Source organism: Hylobates moloch, unplaced genomic scaffold (assembly GCF_009828535.3).
Source record: "Hylobates moloch isolate HMO894 unplaced genomic scaffold, HMol_V3 SCAFFOLD_7, whole genome shotgun sequence".
In the NCBI taxonomy this organism is placed as follows: Eukaryota; Metazoa; Chordata; class Mammalia; order Primates; family Hylobatidae; genus Hylobates; species Hylobates moloch.
The window spans coordinates 61461812-61485340 of record NW_026652282.1 but is presented as its reverse complement, the minus strand read 5'-3'; the positions used below and the strand labels follow the sequence as shown (position 1 = coordinate 61485340).

Here is a 23529-nt window from a genome sequence, read left to right as displayed (position 1 = left end):
ACCACGCCCGGCTAATTTTCGTATTTTTAGTAGAGACTGGGTTTCGCCATGTTGGCCAGGCTGGTCTCGAACTCCTGACCTCAGGTGATCCGCCCGCTTCAGCTTCCCAAAGTGCTGGGATTACAGGCGTTAGCCACCGCACCCGGCCTGTTTTCATTCTTAATTTTGGTCTATTTTAATTTCCTAAGCAGCTACAATGGTGCTTGACATGCAGTTGGCACTGTGTAAATACATGTTGAATAAAACGCAGGCTACTTTTTGAACTGGTCTGGACGGATTGTGTGAACTGATGTGATGCCAGGTTAGACTAATATCACATTTCTCGCTCTCTGAAAATGTCTTCAACCAGTCAGACCGTGACGTCCTTCAGTTTTCAAAATGGGAAAGCGAAGGTTCCCACAATTCTCAGAACGCAAATTTCTCGCCACAATTCAAAATGGCGGAGGAGGGTGGGGCCTGTCACATGGTGGGCGTCATAACAGCTTTCCTTTTCCAAACCGCCTCCCGCCTTGCCGCGTCGTCTGCCGTCCCCCTCCTCCTCCCGCGGAGCCTTTTCGAGGAATCGACTGGGATTGGCTAATAGGCTGGGAGTGGGGCTGCGGTGCCGGGACGCGGCATCATCACTTCCTGTTGTGGGCAGTCGTTTCCTGTCGCTGCTTGGTAACAATGGGGAAGATAATGGCTGCCTGAGCAACGTCTCCGAGCAGGCGCTGGGCTAGAGGCGGGTCTCAAACAGCTACTCATTGGAGGCGGGCTTGAGAGCGGCGGCCAGGGAGGTGCGGAGCAGCCTCGGCGGCGGCGGCCAAACCAACCGAGTCGGATCCTGACGCTAAAACCTAGTAAGTGAAGACTTGGGAATCCTGTGAGAAATGGATGTAGAGCGAGAGGAAGACAGCGGAGCCGCGGCTGCCGCGTTCTCTCAAAATGGCCCGAGTGACGCGTCGTGCCAGAGGCTCAGCGCCGCCTCCGGACCCCAGGCCCGTTGCTGCGGGGGGCTCCGTGGCGTAGTCGCCGCTGCCATTTTAGTTGAGTGGTATAGTCGACAGGCTTTTTGAAGGAGAAGGAGGTGGGTAGTACTTCCTCTCGGTGGCCGCGCGAGCTGCAGCCCAGGCCCTCCGGAGCCTTAGGAAATCGGGGGAGGCAGTTTTTGAGTTTTGGCCTCAGGCGTCAGAATCTTAGAACGTCTCAGGCTTTTTCTTTTCTGTTCTCTGGAGCCTTCCCTGACCTCCCCGCGTTTTTCATGGCAGGCTTGGGTTTGGGAAAAGGGAAGTAAAATCAGGCTGCCCCAAGTGAGATGCTGGGAACTCTTGGGCCTTTAGATTTCCCCAGATTTGCAAAACCTCGTTTTGAGCCCTTCTGCAGGGTATTACCAATTAGGCGCCCCCTGGGGCCGCGATGACATCTTCCCTGAGGATCTGAAGCAAATGTGGTTTACTCCCTTGCTCGAATAACCCTGGCATATCCTTTGCCAGGTATCACTGGAAGGATCCCCCCGCAAAAGAGAGGGAAAAGCCGTTAGGTGTTTGTTGTTTTCTCCTGGGTAGGGGATGGAATTGGGCCAAATTATTTTCAAGTTAATTTTGTGTTTAATCCACCAACAACCCAATCCCTCCCCCATTAAAAAAAAAAAGCCTAAGGGGTCTCTGCTTCTGCAGACGGTACCTGCCACGCACGCCATAGCTTAGTAACTAGTATTAACCGGTTGGGCTTCTGCTTCCTGAATACTCGGTCCCTTTTTCCCTTATGCTGATTAATTTCAAGATGGAGGAGACAGCCACGTTCCTTCCCTAGACAGTTTCACCATACTTATTCCACAGGTTAGTCTGGGAATCTGAGGCCTAGCAGTCTTGTTATTGAGGTCTTTTTTTTTTCATTTTGGGGCAAGAGGAAGCAGTTGTATCAGATTGTCATCTACCATTTGCAAGACCCCACAATGATTTTTTGCCAGAAGTAAGCCCGCATTTCCTGAATCAGAATTAACCGCAGTGCTTTGGACTCATTGAAAGGGGGAAGAAATAATAAACCTACTGCTACTAATCATTTCTTTCACTCTTCGTGATTATAGACAAAGTAACTACTTATCACCGCATTAGGTACATTGTATCTTCCCTGGAGGACTGGCACAATTATAACCCCTCCCCCCCGTGACTTTTCTAAACTGTAAAAATATAGCTTAGGTAGCTAGAAAGACCAATCCACTTTTTAAAACTTGATTTTAGGACACACTCCACTTACTGAAAAATGTTACAAAGATTTTTTTAGTCCATGATATTCTGATGAATTTTAATACTTTAGTTCCTACCTTAGGCTAGTGTAATGTGCCAAATAAGTCCTTGAAAGTGACTATCAGAATCTGAAAATAATTACTGGTCTGATAAGGAAAGGCTTATTTTAAGCAAGCTTATAATAAAACGTAAATTGTCTCTCCGTTTTAGAAGACATCTTTTATCTAAATCCTGGTCCCCTCTGACCTTCTTGCTCTCCCCAAATGCCCTAATACTAATAATGAATTAGGTTGGGTTATGGTGTGTCTGTATTTTTTTTTTAGGTTGTGTCTAATTCAAAGAAAATGTGTATCTTTTAAAAGAGGAAGAATAATGGATTCTTTTTTTTTCTAGAGCAGAGTGAAGAAAACTAAAATCCAGTTTATTGTATTTCAATACTATGTCATAACAGTCAGGTAATTTATTTTTTGTTGCGTCTCCTGATGATTTATGTGTAGAATGCATGTTTACAAATATTTATTGTTCTATTTTGCAGGCCCTGTAATTGGATGGGCTCATTGATAGATGTTAGATGGTGTTGGGTATTCTTCATGATAAGAATGGGTACTTTTCACTGGGAATTAAAAGGGTAATGTTTCTGGATACCGGGAACTCACCAGTGCTTTATCTGTGAATTTGACTCTTTAAAATAATGTCTGAAGTTTACCAATACCTGTATAGAACAAAAAAAAAATTGTTGTCTTATATCATTGTTGGAATGGCATGAGTATAAGTAAAATAACATTTAAATGTTCATTGGATAACTAAATGAAATATCAGTAGAATAGCTTACGAGAGTATACTTTTACATTACTTTGTGTGTGGTGGTTTTTTTCCTTTGGGATTCAAAAATTCATAATTGATACATGATACTTTTAATTGATATTAACTCATTTCATTATTGTCATCATCTTTAGGGTAACCACATAATTTATTGCCCTAACCAAGACACTTTTAAGAACAAAAGGAACATTAATAATTCCTGGACAACAGGTGCAAACCTTGATTGTCCCAGACAAACTGGGATGGATACTTAGCCTAAATTCATAACCAACTTCTGCTGAAGGCCTGTGGTGCTAGGCCATGTGCTTTACATTCATTATTTTATAATCCTCACAACAAAGCCTCATGAGAATGTTAACTTTTATAGAGGAAACCAAAAACCCAAAGAGGTTAAGTATAATTTGTCCTCAGTTAAATAGCTTTAAGTGGTGGAGCCCTCATTTTATCCCAGGCCTGTCTGACGTTATGCTTCTAGGTTTGATTGCTGTCTAATTAGATAGGAAATGCAATGAAAATGAAAGATTGTAGTAAAAAGTTTGTAGATTATGTTGCATCAAAAACTTTTGTTAACACTTAAAGGTTATCCAGCAATCCCCCCTTTTCGTCTTGTTACGTTCCTGTTCCAGCTATTATGCATGTTGACAAATATTTATTGTTCTATTTCACAGGCCCTGTAATTCGATGGGCTCATTGATAGATGTTAAATAGCTCTTTATATATCATTTGATAAACAATTTAAAATCAGAAATGATTTTAAGAAATAGCTTAATGAAATGATCTGGAAATATTAGGCTGGTTGGATATCTTTGAGGTTAGTGAACATGTAGTGAGTCTTAAATAATATAGTAGTAGGTCAAATGAGGCATCTGCATTTATGGAATTATGTGTACATTAATTTTTCCATGGCCATGGTGGATTAGAAATAGAGCAGATCACCAACCAGCCTCCTGTTCTCTTCATTTACCATAGAGTGGATGACAAATTAGAGAATAAAAAGTCTTCTGTCAAACCCAAACCAGTGAGGTCCTAGAATTTTGAGCCACTGCCTAGAACTGGACAAGTTTTTCTTTAACACAAAGATTTCCAAAACCTGTGGCCCATTGATTTCAGAAAGTATCTAGTTTACATAATAAATTGAAGTTCTGATGTCCAGTATAAGAAAGTAATAACACTTCTGTATCTATTTTTCTTTCATTTTTTTCTCAACCTCAAACATGATGAAAGTTTCCCAGATAATCCAGCAATTCATTTCTCTTTTTATCAATTGAGATATTTTTATTTATTTATTTTTAATTATTTTTTTGAGATGGAGTCTCACTCTGTCGCCCAGGCTGGAATGCAGTGGTGCACTCTCAGCTCACTGCAACCTCCCCGCCTCCCGGTTTCAAGCAATTCTCCTACCTCAGCCTCCCAAGTAGCTGGGAGTACAGGTGCTCTCCACCACGCCTGGCTAATTTTTGTATTTTTAGTAGAGACGGGGTTTCACCATATTGGCCAGGCTGGTCTCGAACTCCTGACCTTGTGATCTGCCCGCCTCGGCCTCCCAAAGTGCTGGGATTACAGACGTGAGCCACCGTGCCCGGCCAATTGAGGTATTTTTTAAATATACCTCAATTGGGGGAATGTATTTATGAACTTGTGGTTTTTCTCCTGACATATATAGTTGGTATTTTTGCTGTAGATTTTCTTATATTTTAATGTTCCAACGCAAGTTTTTTTTTTTTTTGGTTAGGAGGGCAGGACGAGTTTTGCTCTGTCGCCCAGGCTGGAGTGCAGTGGCGTGATCTTGGCTCACTGCAACCTCCGCCTCCCGGGTTCAAGCGGTTCTCCTGCCTCAGTCTCTCGAGTAGCTGGGATTACAGGCACGTGCCACCATGCCTGGCTAACTTGTATTTTTACTAGAGATGGAGTTTCATCATGTTGGCCAAGCTGGTCTTGAACCCCTGACCTCAGGTGATCTGCCCGCCTCGGCCTCCCAAAGTGCAGGGATCACAGGCCTGAGCCACCGCGCCCAGCCACCAACCCAAGAGTTTAATTTCATTAGTCATAGTAGCACCTACATATCTGTGAGACAATCTGTAGGCAGAGAGCACTTGGTGCGTTATATAGATTTCGTGGATTTCTTGCAGTAATTTTGCAACTACAGGTTGGGTTGTATTATAATATTTGACAGTCTAATGGTGTTTCCATGATGATGAACATGTTACTTCCTGGGAGAAAGGAGGTATTTGTGTTTGATGTTTAAAATTTTTTTCTGGAATGACAAAAGGTCCCTTCTGATCTCCCCTTGACTATGGGAGGAAAGGTGTTAACTACAACTTTTGTTTTTTATTGACCAATGTTCCCTTTAGTGCTGATTATAACTAAGGAGACCATATGAATTATCTAAACTGGGACACTTTTGAGAGTGAAAGGGAGAGCCATATTACTAATTACTTCAGTACAAGTGTAAACCATTACTCTTCTGGACAAACCAAAGATACATTGTCACCCTCTTCATGTTATTTTTATGTGGGTATACTAGTTCAGGAAGGACAATTGTCAGCATGGTTGGTCTTAAATACAAAATTATTTCCTCAAATAATTGATTGGTATAGATAATACTTTCTTTTTTAGTTAAGTGATTTTAATTATTTTTTATTTTTTTTATTTTTTTGAGATGGAGTCCCACTCTGTCGCCCAGGCTGGAGTGCAGTGGCGCGATCTCGGCTCACTGCAAGCTCTGCCTCCCGGGTTCACGCCATTCTGCTGCCTCAGCCTCCCGAGTAGCTGGGACTGCAGGCGCCCGCCACTATGCCTGGCTAATTTTTTTCTATTTTTGGTAGAGACGGGGTTTCACCGTGTTAGCCAGGATGGTCTTGATCTCCTGACCTTGTGATCCGCCTGTCTCAGCCTCCCAAAGTGCTGGGATTACAGGCATGAGCCACCGCGCCCGGCTAAGTGATTTTAATTTTAAAAATTGGCTTTACTCTTTAAAAACCTGATTTTTGATGGAAAAATCTTAGGTCCTTAAAATAGTGCCTTAGTTACTGATGAACACCAACATTGTCAGTTATCAGTGATTTTTACATTAGTAACTTAAACACATGTACTCTTTGGGTTTTTGAGTCATTTTCTTTTTGACTTCTTAGGAATAATGAGAGAAGCAAGTCAATGAGTTTATGGATAAGACCAAATTCTAATTTAGTGGCATAGCTCGATAATAAAAGCACATAAAGTGGGTAATTGAAGATTAAATTCACTGTCTAGATTAAAGTATTTGACTGAGATGAAATGTCATAATGGTTTCCTTTTTTAACTAACTTGATCCTGTAGGTCAACCGCATTTGGCATGGTCTTCAGTCCTTTGATTTACTGAAGTTCTTAACACTCTTTAAGTTTAACTGTTTTAGAGCATTTTAGTAAAAGTTGTTTGAGCTGCAAGTCGGTGGGTACATGAGGAACATTCCTGAGTCCTTTTAGTTTTTCTCTGCTGTCCTTTTCAATTGGTAAAGATAGAAGAATGTAAGTGGAGGCTAAGCTAACTGCCATTCAGATAATATTTTATAATCTCTTATTGCTATAGTAGCATGAGCAGTGGGGGATACCTTGGTAGCATTTTCTGATAGGCCACTCTTGGAAATTATCAACAAATTTTTTAGTTGGTGAGAGCTATCATGCAATAAGGAAAGTCAGTGAAACATTAACCCTGCCTGTTCTGTTTTTTTTTTTTTAAAGAATGCTTTATATTTCTTTTCAAAAAGGTAACTGCATGAGTGGAGATAGAAGTACATTGAGTGAAATGGTAGTGAGAAAAGCAGAGCTTATAAGCTTATGTCCTAGTTATTTGTGCTGTTTCCTAAACTTAATTTTTCTTAATATCGTAATGTGGCGTAGGTTATGTCTTATTTACAGTCACAGATTCATAGAACTGGAAAGTACCTTGCAGATGGTTTAATCCAATACTCTAATATTGATGGAGACTTTCTGGCACAAGAGGTTAAATGAATTGGCCAAATCCACATAACCAAGTTACAGCCGAGACTAGATTTCAGTATTTCTTTTTTTCCTTTCACAGAGCTGAGTTTCACCCTGCTACCCATGTGTAGAATAAAAAAAGATACCTGGTTGTTATCAAATATTTTTCTGTTATAAACACCATAACATTTTAATTAAACATTCTATATGTGAAGAATCCCCAACACTTTTGGTGCCTACATACATGATAATATGATGGTACTTTTGTTTTCTGGCCTTAAATTCAGCAGTTCTTTGTGATTTAACTTTTAAAAAACTGAATAAAGTATTTTTCATTTTGGTGATGCTGTTTAACATTTTCTTCATTGACACAGATCACATGTTATTAGTTCTTATCTCCTTTATGAGGTTCTTTTTCGGTTTGTGTGTGTGTGTGTGTGTGTTTGGTGTGTGGTTTTTTGTTTGTTTGTTTCAAGACGGAGTCTGGCTCTGTCACCCAGGCTGGAGTGCAATGGCACGATCTCTGCTCACTGCAACCTCCACCTCCGAGGTTCAAGTGATTCTCCCACCTCAGCATCCTGAGTAGCTGGGATTACAGGCACCCGCCATCATGCCTGGCAAATTTTTGTATTTTTGTAGAGACAGAGTTTCACCATGTTGGCCAGACTGCTCTTGAACTCCTGACCTCAGGTGATTGGCCCACGTCGGTCTCCCAAAGTGCTGGGATTACAGGCGTGAGCCACTGTGCTCGGCCTCCTTTATGAGGTTCTTAATGAAGCTCTGTTGCAAACAAAATGGATTGCCCTTCTCTTGTCAGTGTGACACATTTTTGTGTTCGTACCCATAATTTTTTAAAAATTGGCATGTCCTGCTTTAGAACTTTATTACAGAATTTGGAGCTTGAATGAACACATATGCACAAGGTGAAAATATTCAACATGATTTAGTAGTTAGTTGATGTTAGGTTACCTTAATTCCTCCCTCCCACCCACCCCACTTTTTTTAAAAAAAAGAGGTAATTTCTTCCAGATGACTTCTTAAATTTTGATATGGAGTCTCTCACCCAGACTGGAGTGCTGTGACGTGATCTGAGTTCACTCCAACGTCTGCCCCCAAACTCAAGCAATCCTCCCACCTAAGCCACATCAGGTCCCAAGTAGCTAGGACCACAGATGTGCGTTACCATGCCCAGCTAAGTTTTTGTGTCTTTGGTAGAGACAGGGTTTCACCATGTTGCCCAGGCTGGTTTCGAACTCCTGGGCTCAAGCAATCCGCTGACTTCGACCTCCCAAAGTGCCAGGATTACAGATGTAGGCCACCATACTCGGCCAGCACCATGCCCAGCCAAGATGACTCACTTTTTAAAATTGGTTTTTACACAAGCATTTCACTTGGTGTTTCAGCATTTAGTTTTGTAAGGTCTGTTTTATTAACAGTATTTTTGGATGCCTTAAGTCTCCTTAATTGGGTACTATAATGTAGTGTGTTCATCAAATATAACATGCCTGTGTTTATACTTAGCACCAGGTCTCCTGACCTGTTAGTACTAAACAATATGTTTTAAATGACTTTTTGCCTTAACATTATAACAATTAAATTTTTTAGAAGTTTGGTGTGCATGGATTAGAAGAATTAAATGAGATACTACATTTAGCAGTAATCAGAAACAGTCATTTGCATAATTTATATTAATATAAATGACTAGAAGAAGTTGAGATTATTAACAATACTTTAAAATTCTGAAAGTGAATAAAATCTGTTTTAAATAAATCTCAGGGTTGGTGTTCTTGCTGGCCTTTCCTCCCCAGAATTAAACTTACCGGATACAGTCCCATTCACTGACCAGATGAGTAGCTCTTTGAAACGATCGGACAAAATTTCTGATTTGGTTTCTTGTTTCCAGGAATGGATTTGGATACATTGGCACACAGTACTCTAAAAGAAATAAGGTTAATAAAATATGCTGTTTATCTAAGGAGCAACTGTATTTTTAAAAATTACTAGAAGTTGACTTATTTAAAAATAAGTCCATCTAGGTTGGTGCTGCTCATAAAAGGTGTTTTGTCATTTTGGAATTTTTCATACAGGGAGTGAACATGCTATAAAAAGCTCATAGAATGAATAGTTTAGTCATACCTATTGGGATTGAAGGAAGGAATGTGTTTTAAAGTATAGAGTCTTGGGATATGTTGGGAGGCAGTTGTCTTAGTGAAAAGTTGACTGGATTTGGAATGCAGAGACCTGGATTTAATTACTGGCCCTTTCCACTTACTAGCCACATGGTTTTTGGTAAATCACTTTCTTTCTCTGTGCTTCTGTTTGTCACCTGTAGAGGTGGTGATTCCTAATTCATGGGATTATTGTGAAGATTAAATGAAATACAGGTGTAAGGGCTATGTAAATACAGGGTAATGAGTATTGCTTATAGCCAGAGAGAGACCTAAGTGACTTCAAAAGTTATATTTCATTGTTTAAATTACTGTATGTTTCACTGGTAATCTTTTCATAGAAAAACAACTGATGCTAATCATATGCTGAAGTCAGAATTTCTGACTTATCTGGGATAACTAAAGAAATAGATTTATGACCTTCTCTTTTACGATGATGTTGAAAGATCCCAGGGGTGTATAAGGATTCTTTTTTTCCTCTTGCTACTTAAACTAGAAATGTACCACAATGTTACTCACTGCAAAGTAGAATCTGGAGACCTATTTTGTTAATATGTTATTCTTCACTAATATTTTCACGCCCAAAATGGAGATAGAGCTGTATTTGATCATTTGGAGTATGGTTTTCTGGTATTTTTGGCATGCCTAAACTTTAAATGTTTGTTTGCACTTAGTAAACAGTAGTGGCAGATTATATCTACCTGGGGCAGAACTTGTGGTTTTTAGATTTATTCCATTTCTTTCTTTTATGCCACTTAGATAGTGAAGGACTGCTTAAAATAAGACCAGGCTCATTGGGTGTGTGAGAGTAAAATTAGTTTACAAGGCATTTGAGAGCATTGCCTTGATTTCGATTTTCTTTGCAAATGTAATTATCTCTAGTCCAAGGGACCACTGCAGGTATTGTAGGCATAGCTTACTCTTTAAATTCCCTTATAGGGAGGGAGTGCCTTGCCAGTGCTGAAATCTCTTGACCCCCAATTCTAGCCCAGGGGAAATGCTAAGTTAAGGCAGAAAGGATGGAGGCTTTGAAATAAGTGTGTTGCAGGAATATCATGGGGAAAATATTTTCCTTGATTGTCTCTGGCATATATATGGAAGGGTAGGGGGAAAGGAGACAGCAGCAAATTATTATTATTGAAGAGGTAGTGATTTGGATTTGTTCACATGTTGCTTTATGAGTGTGTCTCATTAAAATTCTGAATTAAATAAAATTTAGAATTCCCTCTTTCATGGAATGGAATCCAAGCTCATCAAGTAGGAGCTGTTTAGGATGCGAAAATCTCTGAAATCACAGTGTCAGGAAAATTTTGAATGGAGGTAAAATGTTTTGTCTCTAGTTTCCATGTAGGAAATGGTAGAAATTCTAAAAGGTCAAGAATGAATCTTGAAGATTCATGAGCATAGGAAAGACTTATCTATCCCATGAGTATTGAACATTGTAGAGTATTGAACCTTATTGTTTTATTTTTGGAAAACATAAAGGGGATGCAAATAGTGGGTTTGTAGAGCATGAAAAATATATTGGGGACATTTGAAACTCTCCCTATTTGGGATTTCTCTATCTTACAAAGAAATACTTTAAAGCTGTGCTGCCCAATATGGTAGCTACTAACCACTATGTGACTGTTAGACACTTGAAATAAGACTAGTGAAACTGAAATTTTAAGTTTTTTTATTTTAAGTTTAAAAAACTGAAGTAGTGTAAAATGTTTTTCCACTAAACACAACTGTATTGTTTTGGTGAACTACATTCCATTTTATCTGTTGAAAATTTAGCATCCAACTTGTGATAGGCTCTAAGTGTAAAACACACACCAGGTTTCAAAAACAGTATTTTTTAATGTAAAACAGCTAAATGATTTTTTTTTATGTTGATATGTTGAAATGATTTTTTTTTTTTTTGAGACAGTCTTACTCTGTCGCCCAGGCTGGAGTGCAGTGGCTTGATCTCAGCTTACTGCAACCTCCGCCTCCCGGGTTCAAGCAATTCTCCTGCCTCAGCCTCCCGACTAGGAGTAGCTGGGACTATGGGCGCCTGCTACCACATCCGGCTAATTTTTGTGTTTTTAGTAGAGACGGGGTTTCGCTATATTGGCCAGGCTGGTCTTAGAACTCCTGACCTTGTGATCCACCCGCTTCGGCCTCCCAAAGTGGTGGGATTACAGGCGTGAGCGACCGCGGTCGGTCAGCTGAAATGATTTTTTTTGGTTATGTTGAGTCAATAAGATACATCACTAAGATTAATTTCACATGTTTTTACTCTTAATGCAGCTGCTTGGCATTTTGAAAAATTACATATATGGTTCAAATTGTATCTCTTTTGGACCGTGCTGTTTCAGACAGATTACTAAGGGAAGTGAACTCAGTGTTCACATTGGATTTCTTTCAGTCATTTAAATATCCACAATGTGCAAGGCATTGTGCTAGTGGCATTTGGCAGAAGTTTTAAAGGGACTGTAATTCTGGTTCGTTCCCTAAAAGAAATTATTTGGGAAGAGAAGACACATATACTTCAAAAATATAAAACATTATGGAAGGCAGGAAGTGCCACTCTAGTAGCATAGACAAGTGCTATATGCAGAGATGGATGGAAAAATTGCTAGCTGAGATAGTAATAGCTCCTTAGGAGGGAAGATCTCGTTGGATCCTTAAGGGTAGGTGAAATAGGGAGGGGCTAAGAGGCGGCTGAGGGAAATAGCAGTACATTGTGACGGTAGTAAAGCACAAGGTATGTTGGGAGAGGGCAGTATGGGGTAGAGGCAACCTAAGTGGATTGGTGTTGCCAAGAAAATGTTATAATTTTGTGTCACTGGAGTATGTAGCTTACTATGACCCTAAGCCCAGAATAGAAGACCAAGAGACTTCACTACCCTTAATAGCATTTTAGTCCAAATGATCTTTTGGAATCAGTCTCTTTTGGCTCTCACCTAATAAGGAATCCTCTTTTTAATATCCAGCTTCGGCTTGATTATCTCTGGAGACAGGAAGTTTGCTTGCTTCAAGAGACTGGTAGCATCTCTGTTTTTTTGACAATTTTGTTAGATTGTTTTACTAAAAGGAAGAATTATTTGCTTCCACGTGTCTTTAACTATTGACCTTAATTTAACCCTATGGTTGTGCTCTCTTTCATGTTATTCCTCTCTAAGTATGTGAAGATGGTAATTGTGTCCATTTTTAGTCTTTCTCCAGGCTAACTACCTCCAGGTGGTGCATCCATTTCTTTTATGATGCTCCCAGGCTTCTCACTCGTGTTTCACTTACTCTACATGTAGTCTGCTTTTGTTTTTGAGATGGGATCTCGCTGACACCCAGGCTGGAGTGCAGTGATGCAATCTTGGCTCACAGCAACCTCTGCCTCCCAGGTTCAAGCGATTCTCCTGCCTCAGCCTCCCGAGTAGCTGGGACTACAGGCATGCGCCACCACGCCCAGATAATTTTTTTGTATTTTTTTTATTAGAGACGGGGTTTTGCCATATTGGTCAGGCTAGTCTCAAACTTCTGACCTCAAATGATCCGCCCGACTCAGCATCCCAAAGTGCTGGGATTACAGGTGTGAGCCACCATGTCCGGCCTTCTACATGTACTCTGAACAGCAGGTTTCAGTGAGGCTGTAACCTGCTTTTATTTGAACACCATGGTCTATGAAAGCAACTTGTGATTCTCGTAGGTTTCGTAGCCAGGTCAAACAGGCTTTTTATTGAGCTTGTGTTAGCCAAAAACTTGAGGTATCTTTCATGTGAACTGCCAAGACAGGTTCTTCCCCGACTGTGTACTTTTACTATGGGTTATTTTAGCTTGATAGCCCTTCATAAAGTGTCCGAGGTAGGATATTTACCATTGTTTTTATTTCAGCCCATCCTAGGAATCCACTGATAATTCAGAATATTTATTATATACATCTTCTGTGCTAACTCACAGCTTCGAGTTGTTTATGGATTTGTTTACCATGTCTTGGGTGGATTCATCCAACTGGTTCATTTAAAAATGCTAAAGTTTACAGGGCTGTTTGCAAGTTAACGTTGCTTTGTAATCTTTGAGGGTGGTGTTCAACAACTGTGAATCTGTTTAACTGTATTGTCATCAAGCTCCTTACTACTCAGAGTATGATTCTAGGTTCAGCATCAGCATCACCTGGAGGTTTAAAAATGCAGAATCTCAGGCCTTATCCCAATCACTGAATCAGAATCTGCATTTTAACAAGATTTCCAGATAATTCCTATTACACTGATCTATATTTCTTCTTAATAGGAAGAAAAACCTCAGACCCTGTGCAGAAATCAAGTCAGTAAGTCAGCAGTGTTATCCTGATGTCCCTATCAAAGAGGTTCTCAACCCTGACTTTCAAAATAGAATTAACTGTGGAATTTCAAAAATATCCATGTCTGACCAACCCCAGAGAAAGCTCCCCAAGTAATTCTAATGTGCAAGCCAAGGTTTAGAACCATCCCTGTGTGAAGCAAATAAGGTTAAATAAGGTTAATCTTTTTGGAAGACTGGATCATTTAGCATCTCTCCTGTTCTCTATGACATCTCAAAAAGATTGTTATTAGAAATTACACATTCTTGGCTTTTGATTTTCTTCGAAAAGTTGTTTTTTCCACTCTTTCCAGTTAGAAGATGATTCTCATTGTTGAATAAAACAGAAACAAAGTGGAAGTTGAGTGACTCTTCCATCTTCTGTTAATATACCTGATACACCCCCCTCCATACTCACTACAGACCCCTTTCTTGCTTCACATTCAGTGTTTTAAATCTTTCCCATATTTTTGCAAGTTTCTGTTCGTTCTGGGCTTTTACCTCCCTGATAACTTTTTTTTTTCCTTTGAGACAGAGTTTCGTTCTTGTCGCCCAGGCTGGAATGCAGTGGCACGATCTCGGCTCACTGCAACCCCCATCTCCCAGGTTCAAGTGATTCTTCTGCCTCAGCCTCCGTCCCAAGTAGCTGGGATTACATGCATGGGCCACCACGCCAAACTCTTTTATTTATTTATTTATTTTTTCTAAGTAGAGATGGGGTTTCACCATGTTGACCAGGCTGGTCTCAAACTCCTGACCTTAGGTGATCCACCTGCCTCGGCCTCCCAGAGTGCTGGGATTGCAGGTGTGAGCCACTGCACCTAGCCCCCGATACTATTGTTAAAGAGTTTGTGCCACTGCTGTAAATGTCCTTGGCATGTGAGTTTTCTCTTTTCTTTGGTTCATATCCTTCAAATGTCAGAACTTAACCAGATATCTTTGCCTTCTTTGGAAGATTTATATTTTTCAAGCCTTTTAACCCTGCAGTTATTTTCAGAACGATTTACCTATCCTACACAAGTGAATTTTGTCTTAACTTTCATGCATTGGCGTTCAAACTACTAACTGCCTTATTAAGAACATTAGTTAAATGTTCTTAGCAAATTTGAGAAATTATGGCTGACTTTTTTTTTCCTTTGTGCTTTTCTGTATTTTTAAAAATTGGCCGCCTTTACCATTTCTAATACCAAATTGTATTACTTGAGATTCATGTGGGAAAACTTGGCTTCCTTTTCAGGGTTTTGTTTTGTTTTGTATTTTTTTTAGTGCCTGTTTTTTGTGCGTGTTTTATTTAAGCTGCTGATTTCTAGTGTCAAAGTTTCAAGTACTATAAAGTAAGCATTTGTCAGAAGTTTATATAGTATAATCTTATTACAATTAAGCAATCCCAGTTATGAGATTAAGAAACTCCAAAAATATTATGATCTCCCCCACCACCACATTTCTTGACATGCTCATCTTAATTAAACAAGAGAGGATAGTTCTAAGAATAATGATCTAAGGAAAACAGTGGAGATCTAGGTATGCCTATGTCTAGACTAAAATTTATTTAGGCTTAGCAAGCAGGCAGGGTTTGACAAGACAGGCTTCTTTGTGTTTTTATATCTGGAGTAAGACTTGACTTATTGTTCTCTTTAGGATTGAATTGTGAACATTCCGGCACTTCAGGTGTTGTGTGTGGGTGTATGTGGGGTTAAGTCATAGTACCAATATAGACTACCCTTTTTCCATAAATCAAATTTTTCATATTGTCCTAGTCTGTTCAGGCTGCTGTAATAGAATATCATAAACTGGGTGGCTTGTAAACAACAAAAATATATCTTTCACAGTTCTGGAGACTAGAAAATCCAAGATCTGGGTGCCAGCGGGTTTGATATATGTTGAGGGCCCAATTCCTCATGGACAGCTGTCTTCTCACTTTAACCTCACATGGCAAAAGGACAAAGGAACTCTCTGGGGACTATTTTATAAAAGCGTTAATCTCATTCATGAGGGCCCCATCCTTATGACCAAAGGCCCTACCTCCTAATATATTCACCTTGGGATTTAGGATTTCAACATGTGAATTTGAGGGGGACAAACATTCGGTCAGTAGCACATATGTTCATGGAATTTAGTTGTGTTTGTGGGGAACATAAGGGGAATCTGGGGTTGTAAGGGAAAGAATCAGAGGATAAACATTTTTGTTTGTAGTCTCCCTGTATTTTAGATTGTTGACTACCATTGTTTTTTTATTAGTGTGCAGTTAATTGATGAGTATGTGTGGAATGTCTGCCAATATTCTGGTTTCCTTAAACTCGTACAAATAGTGAATGACAAATACGAATTTTTGGCTAAGTTTATGTATTACCTAGAAAAGGAGTTGGCATACTTTTTCTTTAAAAGGCCAGATAGTATAATATTTTAGGCTTTGCAGATCAAAAAGCAAAATTGAGCATATTGTCACTTACACAAAAGAGAGAAACCAAATTCTCACAGTTTTTCCTGATAAAACTCATAATGTGATAACAATAATTGAGCACAGTGTTTTGTGAGATAGGTTTACTAATGAGAAGAATGACACTCTTTTGAGGGTAACATTTGTCTTAATTGGGATTCATAGCTAGTCTTCCTTATTAGTTATTTGCAAATGTCCATTTATTGCTGACTTAAATATTTAATCTTTGAAAATATCTTTTCATACATACAGATATTGCTATCTTAAGCAATCCACAAGCATATGATTTTAGTGAAGCATATTCATCTTTTAGAAGGTATCTATAGAGTTGTTAGATTTTTATCTTTTTTTTTTTTTTTTTTGAGACGGAGTCTCGCTCTGTCGCCCAGGCCAGAGTGCAGTGGCGCAATCTCTGCTCATTGCAAGCTCCGCCTCCCAGGTTCACGCCATTCCTCTGCCTCAGCCTCCCGAGTAGCTGGGACTACAGGCGCCCGCCACCACACCCAGCTAATTTTTTTGTATTTTGAGTAGAGGCGGGGTTTCACCGTGTTAGCCAGGATGGTCTCGATCTCCTGACCTTGTGAGCCACCGTGCCAGGCAATTTTTTATCTTTTAATTTAATTTAATTTTTTATGAAGATGGGGTCTCACTATGTTGCCCAAGCTGGTCTTGAACTTCTGGGCTCAAGTGATCCTCCCACCTTGGCCTCCCAAAGTGCTAAGATTACAGGTGTGAGCCACCACACCCAGCCAGATGATTTTAATATTTACCTTTTGGCATATTACCACTGCAAAGATATCACTTCCAGTTGAGGGTTAGATGGAAGCTCCTCAGTTGCACAGTTAAATGGATTTTTAAATAAGGACATTTATTTTCTGCTTACATTGGGGTCTGCAAAACACTTCTGGAACTGTAGTTTGAGCTCAGAAAATGTATGTGCTACAAATTTGTGTGGGAATGGAGCTCTCATTACTTTGTCAGCACATGAAGTATATAAAACAGCTTGACATTGCATGTGATACCAATGTTGTTGAAATGGCTTTACCACAGTATAAGTTTCATATATAAGTATTTTTTGCTTTGTTGTTTTAGGATGGATTCATTAAGAAACATTATCAAGTCTGCAGGAAACACTAATTTTCCAAGCTATTTGTTTGATAATAGTAATTGAGAGCAGTTCTCGCAGAAAAAAAATACATTTTTGCCTTGAGCACAACAAATCACAATAAAACTTTACCAATATTAGCCCATCAAATGTTGTGTTGTAGAGCAAGACAAAATTTCTGACAAAAATTCATGGAACTTGAACTTAAACCAGAGTTCATAAGAGAGAAGTTCATCATTAGTGCTACTGGTTCAATAATATGATAGATTGAAATTTTCTTCAGATCACTTGCTGATGAGTAATAAATATATAACCATAGACGTTAAATACCTTATATTTTCATAAACTTTGTAAATTTGTCCAACTAGGTCTTTTTCCAGTCCATATATATTTTTACCATTCCAGTAGTAACGCATATTATTATGAGATTCTGCTTCAGGTTGTGCTGAATTAGAGTTTTCTCAACTTTGAAAATATTCTCACCTATGATTATTTCATGTAGACTACACATAGAGGCTACTTCTGCAGTTCAAACTCCTTGAATAATCAACACTTGGCTCTTTGAATACATAATAACTTAAGTAGTATCGGTTACATTTGTCAACAAATCAAGAGCCAAAGAGAAAACCACTCCATCATTTACCTTATTTTTCAGTTGATTAGTGACATTGCTTTCAATATTCCCAACTTTTTGGACCACTATACTTACCAAAAGTCCAATATTACATTTATTTTCTCTGGACACATTCTTCAGCTTCTGCACTCAAACATAATTGCACTAACTCACCATCAATAAACAGCTTTCCTTGTTTAGCCAATAAATGAGCCACTTGGGAATTTACTTTGAAGCCTCATTTTTATTTTCGTGAAGAAATATTTTGTGATGAGATTTCATTTTAAATTTTCTAACTTTTTAAACTGTAGCTTTCCTGTGAATTGGGAATATTGTCACTAGTGTTCAATAGTGTCAGTATATATTGTATTTAGTATAGAGTCTTTTTTGCATAATCATGCATTCTTTGCCATCTAATCTGATTTTTGAAAAATCCATCCTCTGCTGCACCTTTAAGCGTGACATTCAGAGTCCACTTTTCTCTTTGTTTGAGATGATGAGTGTGTACTCAGTTTTTTTTAATGTCCAGTGTGAAGGCATTTGAAATGCTGTCGTTATAATTACATCACTGCAACTTAGAGTGCACAGAGCAGCAGTCCAAAGCAATGGGAGTACCACATACAGTCTGTCACAACTGCTCAACTCTGCCATTATAGCACAGAAGCAGCCATAGATAACATGTAAATGAATGTGTATGGCTGTGTTCCAATAAAACTTTATGAACACTAAAATGTGAATTTCATTGCATTTTCATATGTCACAAGATAGTCTCTAAAAACCATTCTTAGATTGCAAGGAGAATAAAAATATGCAGCATGAGGCTGGGTGCGGTGGCTCATGCCTGTAATCCCAGCACTTTGGGAGGCTGAGGAGGGCAGGTCACTTGAACTTAGGAGGTCGAGACCAGACTGGCCAACATGGTGAAACTCTGTCTCTACTAAAAATACAAAAATTAGCTGGGCGTGGTGGCAGGTGCCTGTCGTCCCAGCTACTTCGGGAAGCTGAGGCAGAGAATCACTTGAACCCAGGAGGTGGAGAGTGCAGTAAGCTGAGATCGCACCACTGCACTCTAGCCTGGTTGAGAGAGTGAGACTCCATCTCAAAAAACAAAAAATATCACAGTATGGCTGGATTTGGCCCAAGGGCTTTAGTTCACCAACCCTGTCTGGCTCAAGGGCTGTAGTTTGCCAACCCTTGACCTACTCTTAATATAACAGTGCTTTTCAGGAGTTTTTGTTAGGAAATTTCATTTGAGGTCTGAAAATCCATGTCTAGACCTACATTCTGGATTTTCACATAATTAAAACTTGTATAGAATACATAGTGACCTTTATTTTCAAGATTAGTTTCCTTTCTCTTTTCAGGTAATTTTCCACTTGTTCATCAATATGGAAAACTCAGATTCCAATGACAAAGGAAGTGGTGATCAGTCTGCAGCACAGCGCAGAAGTCAGATGGACCGATTGGATCGGGAAGAAGCTTTCTATCAATTTGTAAATAACCTGAGTGAAGAAGATTATAGGCTTATGAGAGATAACAATTTGCTAGGCACCCCAGGTATGCTTACATATATTTAAGGATTTATAGGTGTAAATTGCCAGTTTAAAAAAAAAACTCAACCCTGTTTTAAAAATCCATTTCTTTAGCCCTTATGAAATATTATTTAATATAGGGGATATGGAATGACATTTATTGCTGTATTTATTACCTGATCATATTTACTGATGTTTGGAATTACACTATATCAGGGAGATTTTTAACTTATGAATTATGAATTTTTAGTGAACTGAATTGAAAAGAATGGAGCTAAATCTTTTTTTTCTTAGTTAGCTTTATCTAACTTACTAGATAAGAATCCGAGTGTGGAATAGCTAATGGGAACTTAGTTTTTAGGAAAGACTTATTCTATTTTGTTATCTCTGATTTTCTGAATATGTCCCAGTTGTAATCCTCCAGAGCTAGCCTTGGGTAACATAGCAATTAGAAGTTTGTGCTTAATTATTTTACCCCACTAAGTCCCATTTGATCCTAGTTAAAACACAGTATCTGTCTTCCTCTTCATTTCTGTTTAATTCTACTTACCTTTGAGTAATTGCTTAGATTTTAAAAGGTAAGGTTTTAGTGTGACTTTCAAGAGAGGGAGTGTGTTTTGAGCCAACAGTACCAGGCTTGAATCAGAATGCTTTAGGTGGAGTTCTGGCCCTGCTGTTTGGTGTGGCTCCTGGCAAGCCAGTCTGTCACTCAGTCTGTTTCTTCATTTTAAAATGTAGATAACAATATCTTCCTCTCAAAGCTGCAATTCTTAAAAATTACTTATTTATTTATTTTTGAGACAAGGTCTTATGTTGCCCATGCTGGACTCAAGGGATTCTTCTGCCTGAGTCTCCCAACGAGCTGGCACTACAGATGCAGTACCACTGTGCGCCCAGCTTAGAATTGCCTTTGCCTTTTTTTTTTTTTTTTTTTTTAAAGCGGAGTCTTGCACTTTTCACCCAGGCTTGAGTGCAGTGGTGCAGTCTCTGCTCACTGCAACCTCCACGTCCCGGGCTCAAGCGATTCTCCTGCCTCAGTCTCCTGAGCAGCTGGGATTACAGGCACCTACCACCATGCCTGGCTAATTTTTGTATTTTTAGTAGAGATGGGGTTTCACCATGTTGGCCAGGCTGGTCTCGAACTCCTGACCTCCGGTGATCCACCCGCCTCAGCCTCCCAAAGTGCTGGGAGTACAGGCGTGAGCCAAAGTTAGATGTTATATGCAAAAGAACTTTGTAAATTGCTTTTAATATGTTTCCAAAGAAGTGAATTTTTCCCAGGTCCTACCTACTCCTTGGTTTTTCTCTCAGAGTTGGGAACCACTGGTTTTCTTTTTTCCTTTTTTTTTTTTTTTTTGGTTTGAAAAAGTTTTCTCTTTTAAAAATGATTTTTTTTCCTAATCGTCTTGTGTCAGATTACTGTGAGTCACTGATAAAGTATTTGATTGTCATACCCCTAATGTCATCTTTGCCCTGTGGTGTTAAATTTCAGGTGAAAGTACTGAGGAAGAGTTGCTGAGAAGACTACAGCAAATTAAAGAAGGCCCACCACCACAAAACTCAGATGAAAATAGAGGTATGTTTTGGTTTTGGTGGGGAGGTGGATAGACAATGGGATGATAGGAACTTTGTAATAGTAAATGTCAGCCAAAGATTATCCAGATTTGGCACAAATTAATTTGGTGCTAAGTAACTGCTCATAAAAAGAAAACTGACATTTTCTTGATAGAATGTCAGCATTTTTTTTCTACCTCACCTTTGGGATGTTTATGTTAATTGGAACACAGTGAGAAATGGCCTAGTTAAATGTGATTTTGTTTGTTTGTTTTTCACCACCATTGAAATTTATTCCTACTTAATTCCTTCTTTATAAACATGCGACTTCTTTACCAGCAAAAAGAAATGTCTAAACCCAGTGGTTCCTAATGAGATAAAATTTTGCCCCATGTGGGACATTAGCAACGCCTGGAGACATTTGTGTAGAGGGCAGGAATGCTGCCAAACATCCTGACATGCCATAATGCACAACACAGCCCCCATGACACAGAATTAACTGGCTTAAAATGTCAGTAGTACCACTCTTGAGAAATCTTGCTCTAACCTCAGGTCTGGTGTTTCCCTCCCAGTGTCAAGTAGGGATTTTGATTGTGTAACCTGAGAGGCTACGATAATAATTTGGTTCTTGAACATGCCATTATACGTGCTATGCAAGGTTCAGACTACTTATTTGATCTGGTCTTTAACTTCATGTCCATTGAAAACCTTGGTAACATTAAGAAATATTCAAATGCTTTTAAACCTATAAATCTTGTTTGTATTTTTCTTATGGCTACGATAAATAGTCCTGTATTTTAAAACAACCTCAAATGCTATCAAAGGCACAGTATGTAGACTAATAAAAATTTGACAGAAATGTAGCTTGAACTAAATGTGACTGTTCGTTAAACACTGTTTCCTTACCTAGTTTGATTACATTAGTATTTTGGCAGAGGACTGAAAAAATGTCTTCTGACATCCCACAGTGGTATGCTTGGCTCTGTATATGATAAAGTACTGAAAATAGACTTCCTCCAGATTCCCTTTAAAAATCAAATAATTCTCTAAATTTCTCTAGTATAGCTTGCTCTTTTCAAATGGAATTAGAATTTTCTTGCTTTATAAATTTATGCAGTGTAGTTTGTAAAAATCTGTAATTATGAAATGTGTTCCAAATTTTTAAGTTATTTAATGCAGTTTCAGAGCACTTATTATATGATTGTCCTCATTTTAGTAGTTCCTTTTTCTCCCTCTCCCCCTCCTTTGTTTTGAACAGGAGGAGACTCTTCAGATGATGTGTCTAATGGTGACTCTATAATAGACTGGCTTAACTCTGTCAGACAAACTGGAAATACAACAAGAAGTGGGCAAAGAGGAAACCAATCTTGGAGAGCAGTGAGTCGGACTAATCCAAACAGTGGTGATTTCAGATTCAGTTTAGAGATAAATGTTAACCGTAATAATGGGAGCCAAAATTCAGAGAATGAAAATGAGCCATCTGCAAGACGTTCTAGTGGAGAAAATGTGGAAAACAACAGCCAAAGGCAAGTGGAAAACCCACGATCTGAATCAACATCTGCAAGGCCATCTAGATCAGAACGAAATTCAACTGAAGCATTAACAGAGGTCCCACCTACCAGAGGTCAGAGGAGGGCAAGAAGCAGGAGCCCAGACCATCGGAGAACCAGAGCAAGAGCTGAGAGAAGTAGGTCACCTCTGCATCCAATGAGTGAAATTCCACGAAGATCTCATCATAGTATCTCATCTCAGACTTTTGAACATCCTTTGGTAAATGAGACGGAGGGAAGTTCTAGAACTCGGCACCATGTGACATTGAGGCAGCAAATATCTGGGCCCGAGTTGCTAAGTAGAGGTCTTTTTGCAGCTTCTGGAACAAGAAATGCTTCTCAAGGAGCAGGTTCTTCAGACACAACTGCCAATGGTGAATCTACAGGATCAGGACAGAGACCTCCAACCATAGTCCTTGATCTTCAAGTAAGAAGAGTTCGTCCTGGAGAATATCGGCAGAGAGATAGCATAGCCAGCAGAACTCGGTCTAGGTCTCAGACGCCAAACAACACTGTCACCTACGAAAGTGAACGAGGAGGTTTTAGGCGTACGTTTTCACGTTCTGAGCGGGCAGGTGTGAGAACCTATGTCAGTACCATCAGAATTCCTATTCGTAGAATCTTAAATACTGGTTTAAGTGAGACTACATCTGTTGCAATTCAGACCATGTTAAGGCAGATAATGACAGGTTTTGGTGAGTTAAGCTATTTTATGTACAGTGATAGCGACTCAGAGCCTACTGGCTCAGTCTCAAATCGAAATATGGAGAGGGCAGAGTCACGGAGTGGAAGAGGAGGTTCTGGTGGTGGTAGTAGTTCTGGTTCCAGTTCGAGTTCCAGTTCCAGTTCCAGTTCAAGTTCCAGTTCCAGTTCCAGTCCTAGTTCCAGTTCCGGTGGTGAAAGTTCAGAAACTAGCTCAGATTTATTTGAAGGCAGTAATGAAGGAAGCTCATCATCAGGCTCATCAGGTGCCAGGCGAGAGGGTCGACATAGGGCCCCAGTCACATTTGATGAAAGTGGCTCTTTGCCCTTCCTTAGCCTGGCTCAGTTTTTCCTCTTAAATGAGGATGATGATGACCAACCTAGAGGACTCACCAAAGAACAGATTGACAACTTGGCAATGAGAAGTTTTGGTGAAAATGATGCATTAAAAACCTGTAGTGTTTGCATTACAGAATATACAGAAGGCAACAAACTTCGTAAACTACCTTGTTCCCATGAGTACCATGTCCACTGCATCGATCGCTGGTTATCTGAAAATTCTACC

At 39.4% G+C, this 23529-nt stretch overlaps 1 protein-coding gene across 1 annotated transcript; it reads left to right on the top strand.

The window, feature by feature from the left end:
* Positions 1 to 657: 657 nt before the first annotated feature.
* Positions 658 to 23529, top strand: RLIM (ring finger protein, LIM domain interacting; the record flags this gene model as incomplete). The annotated part of the gene is made up of 4 exons (XM_032756211.2): positions 658 to 839; positions 18991 to 19183; positions 20651 to 20734; positions 21971 to 23529. Coding segments are annotated over exons 2-4 (1812 nt in total), but the record flags the coding sequence as incomplete, so codon positions are not given.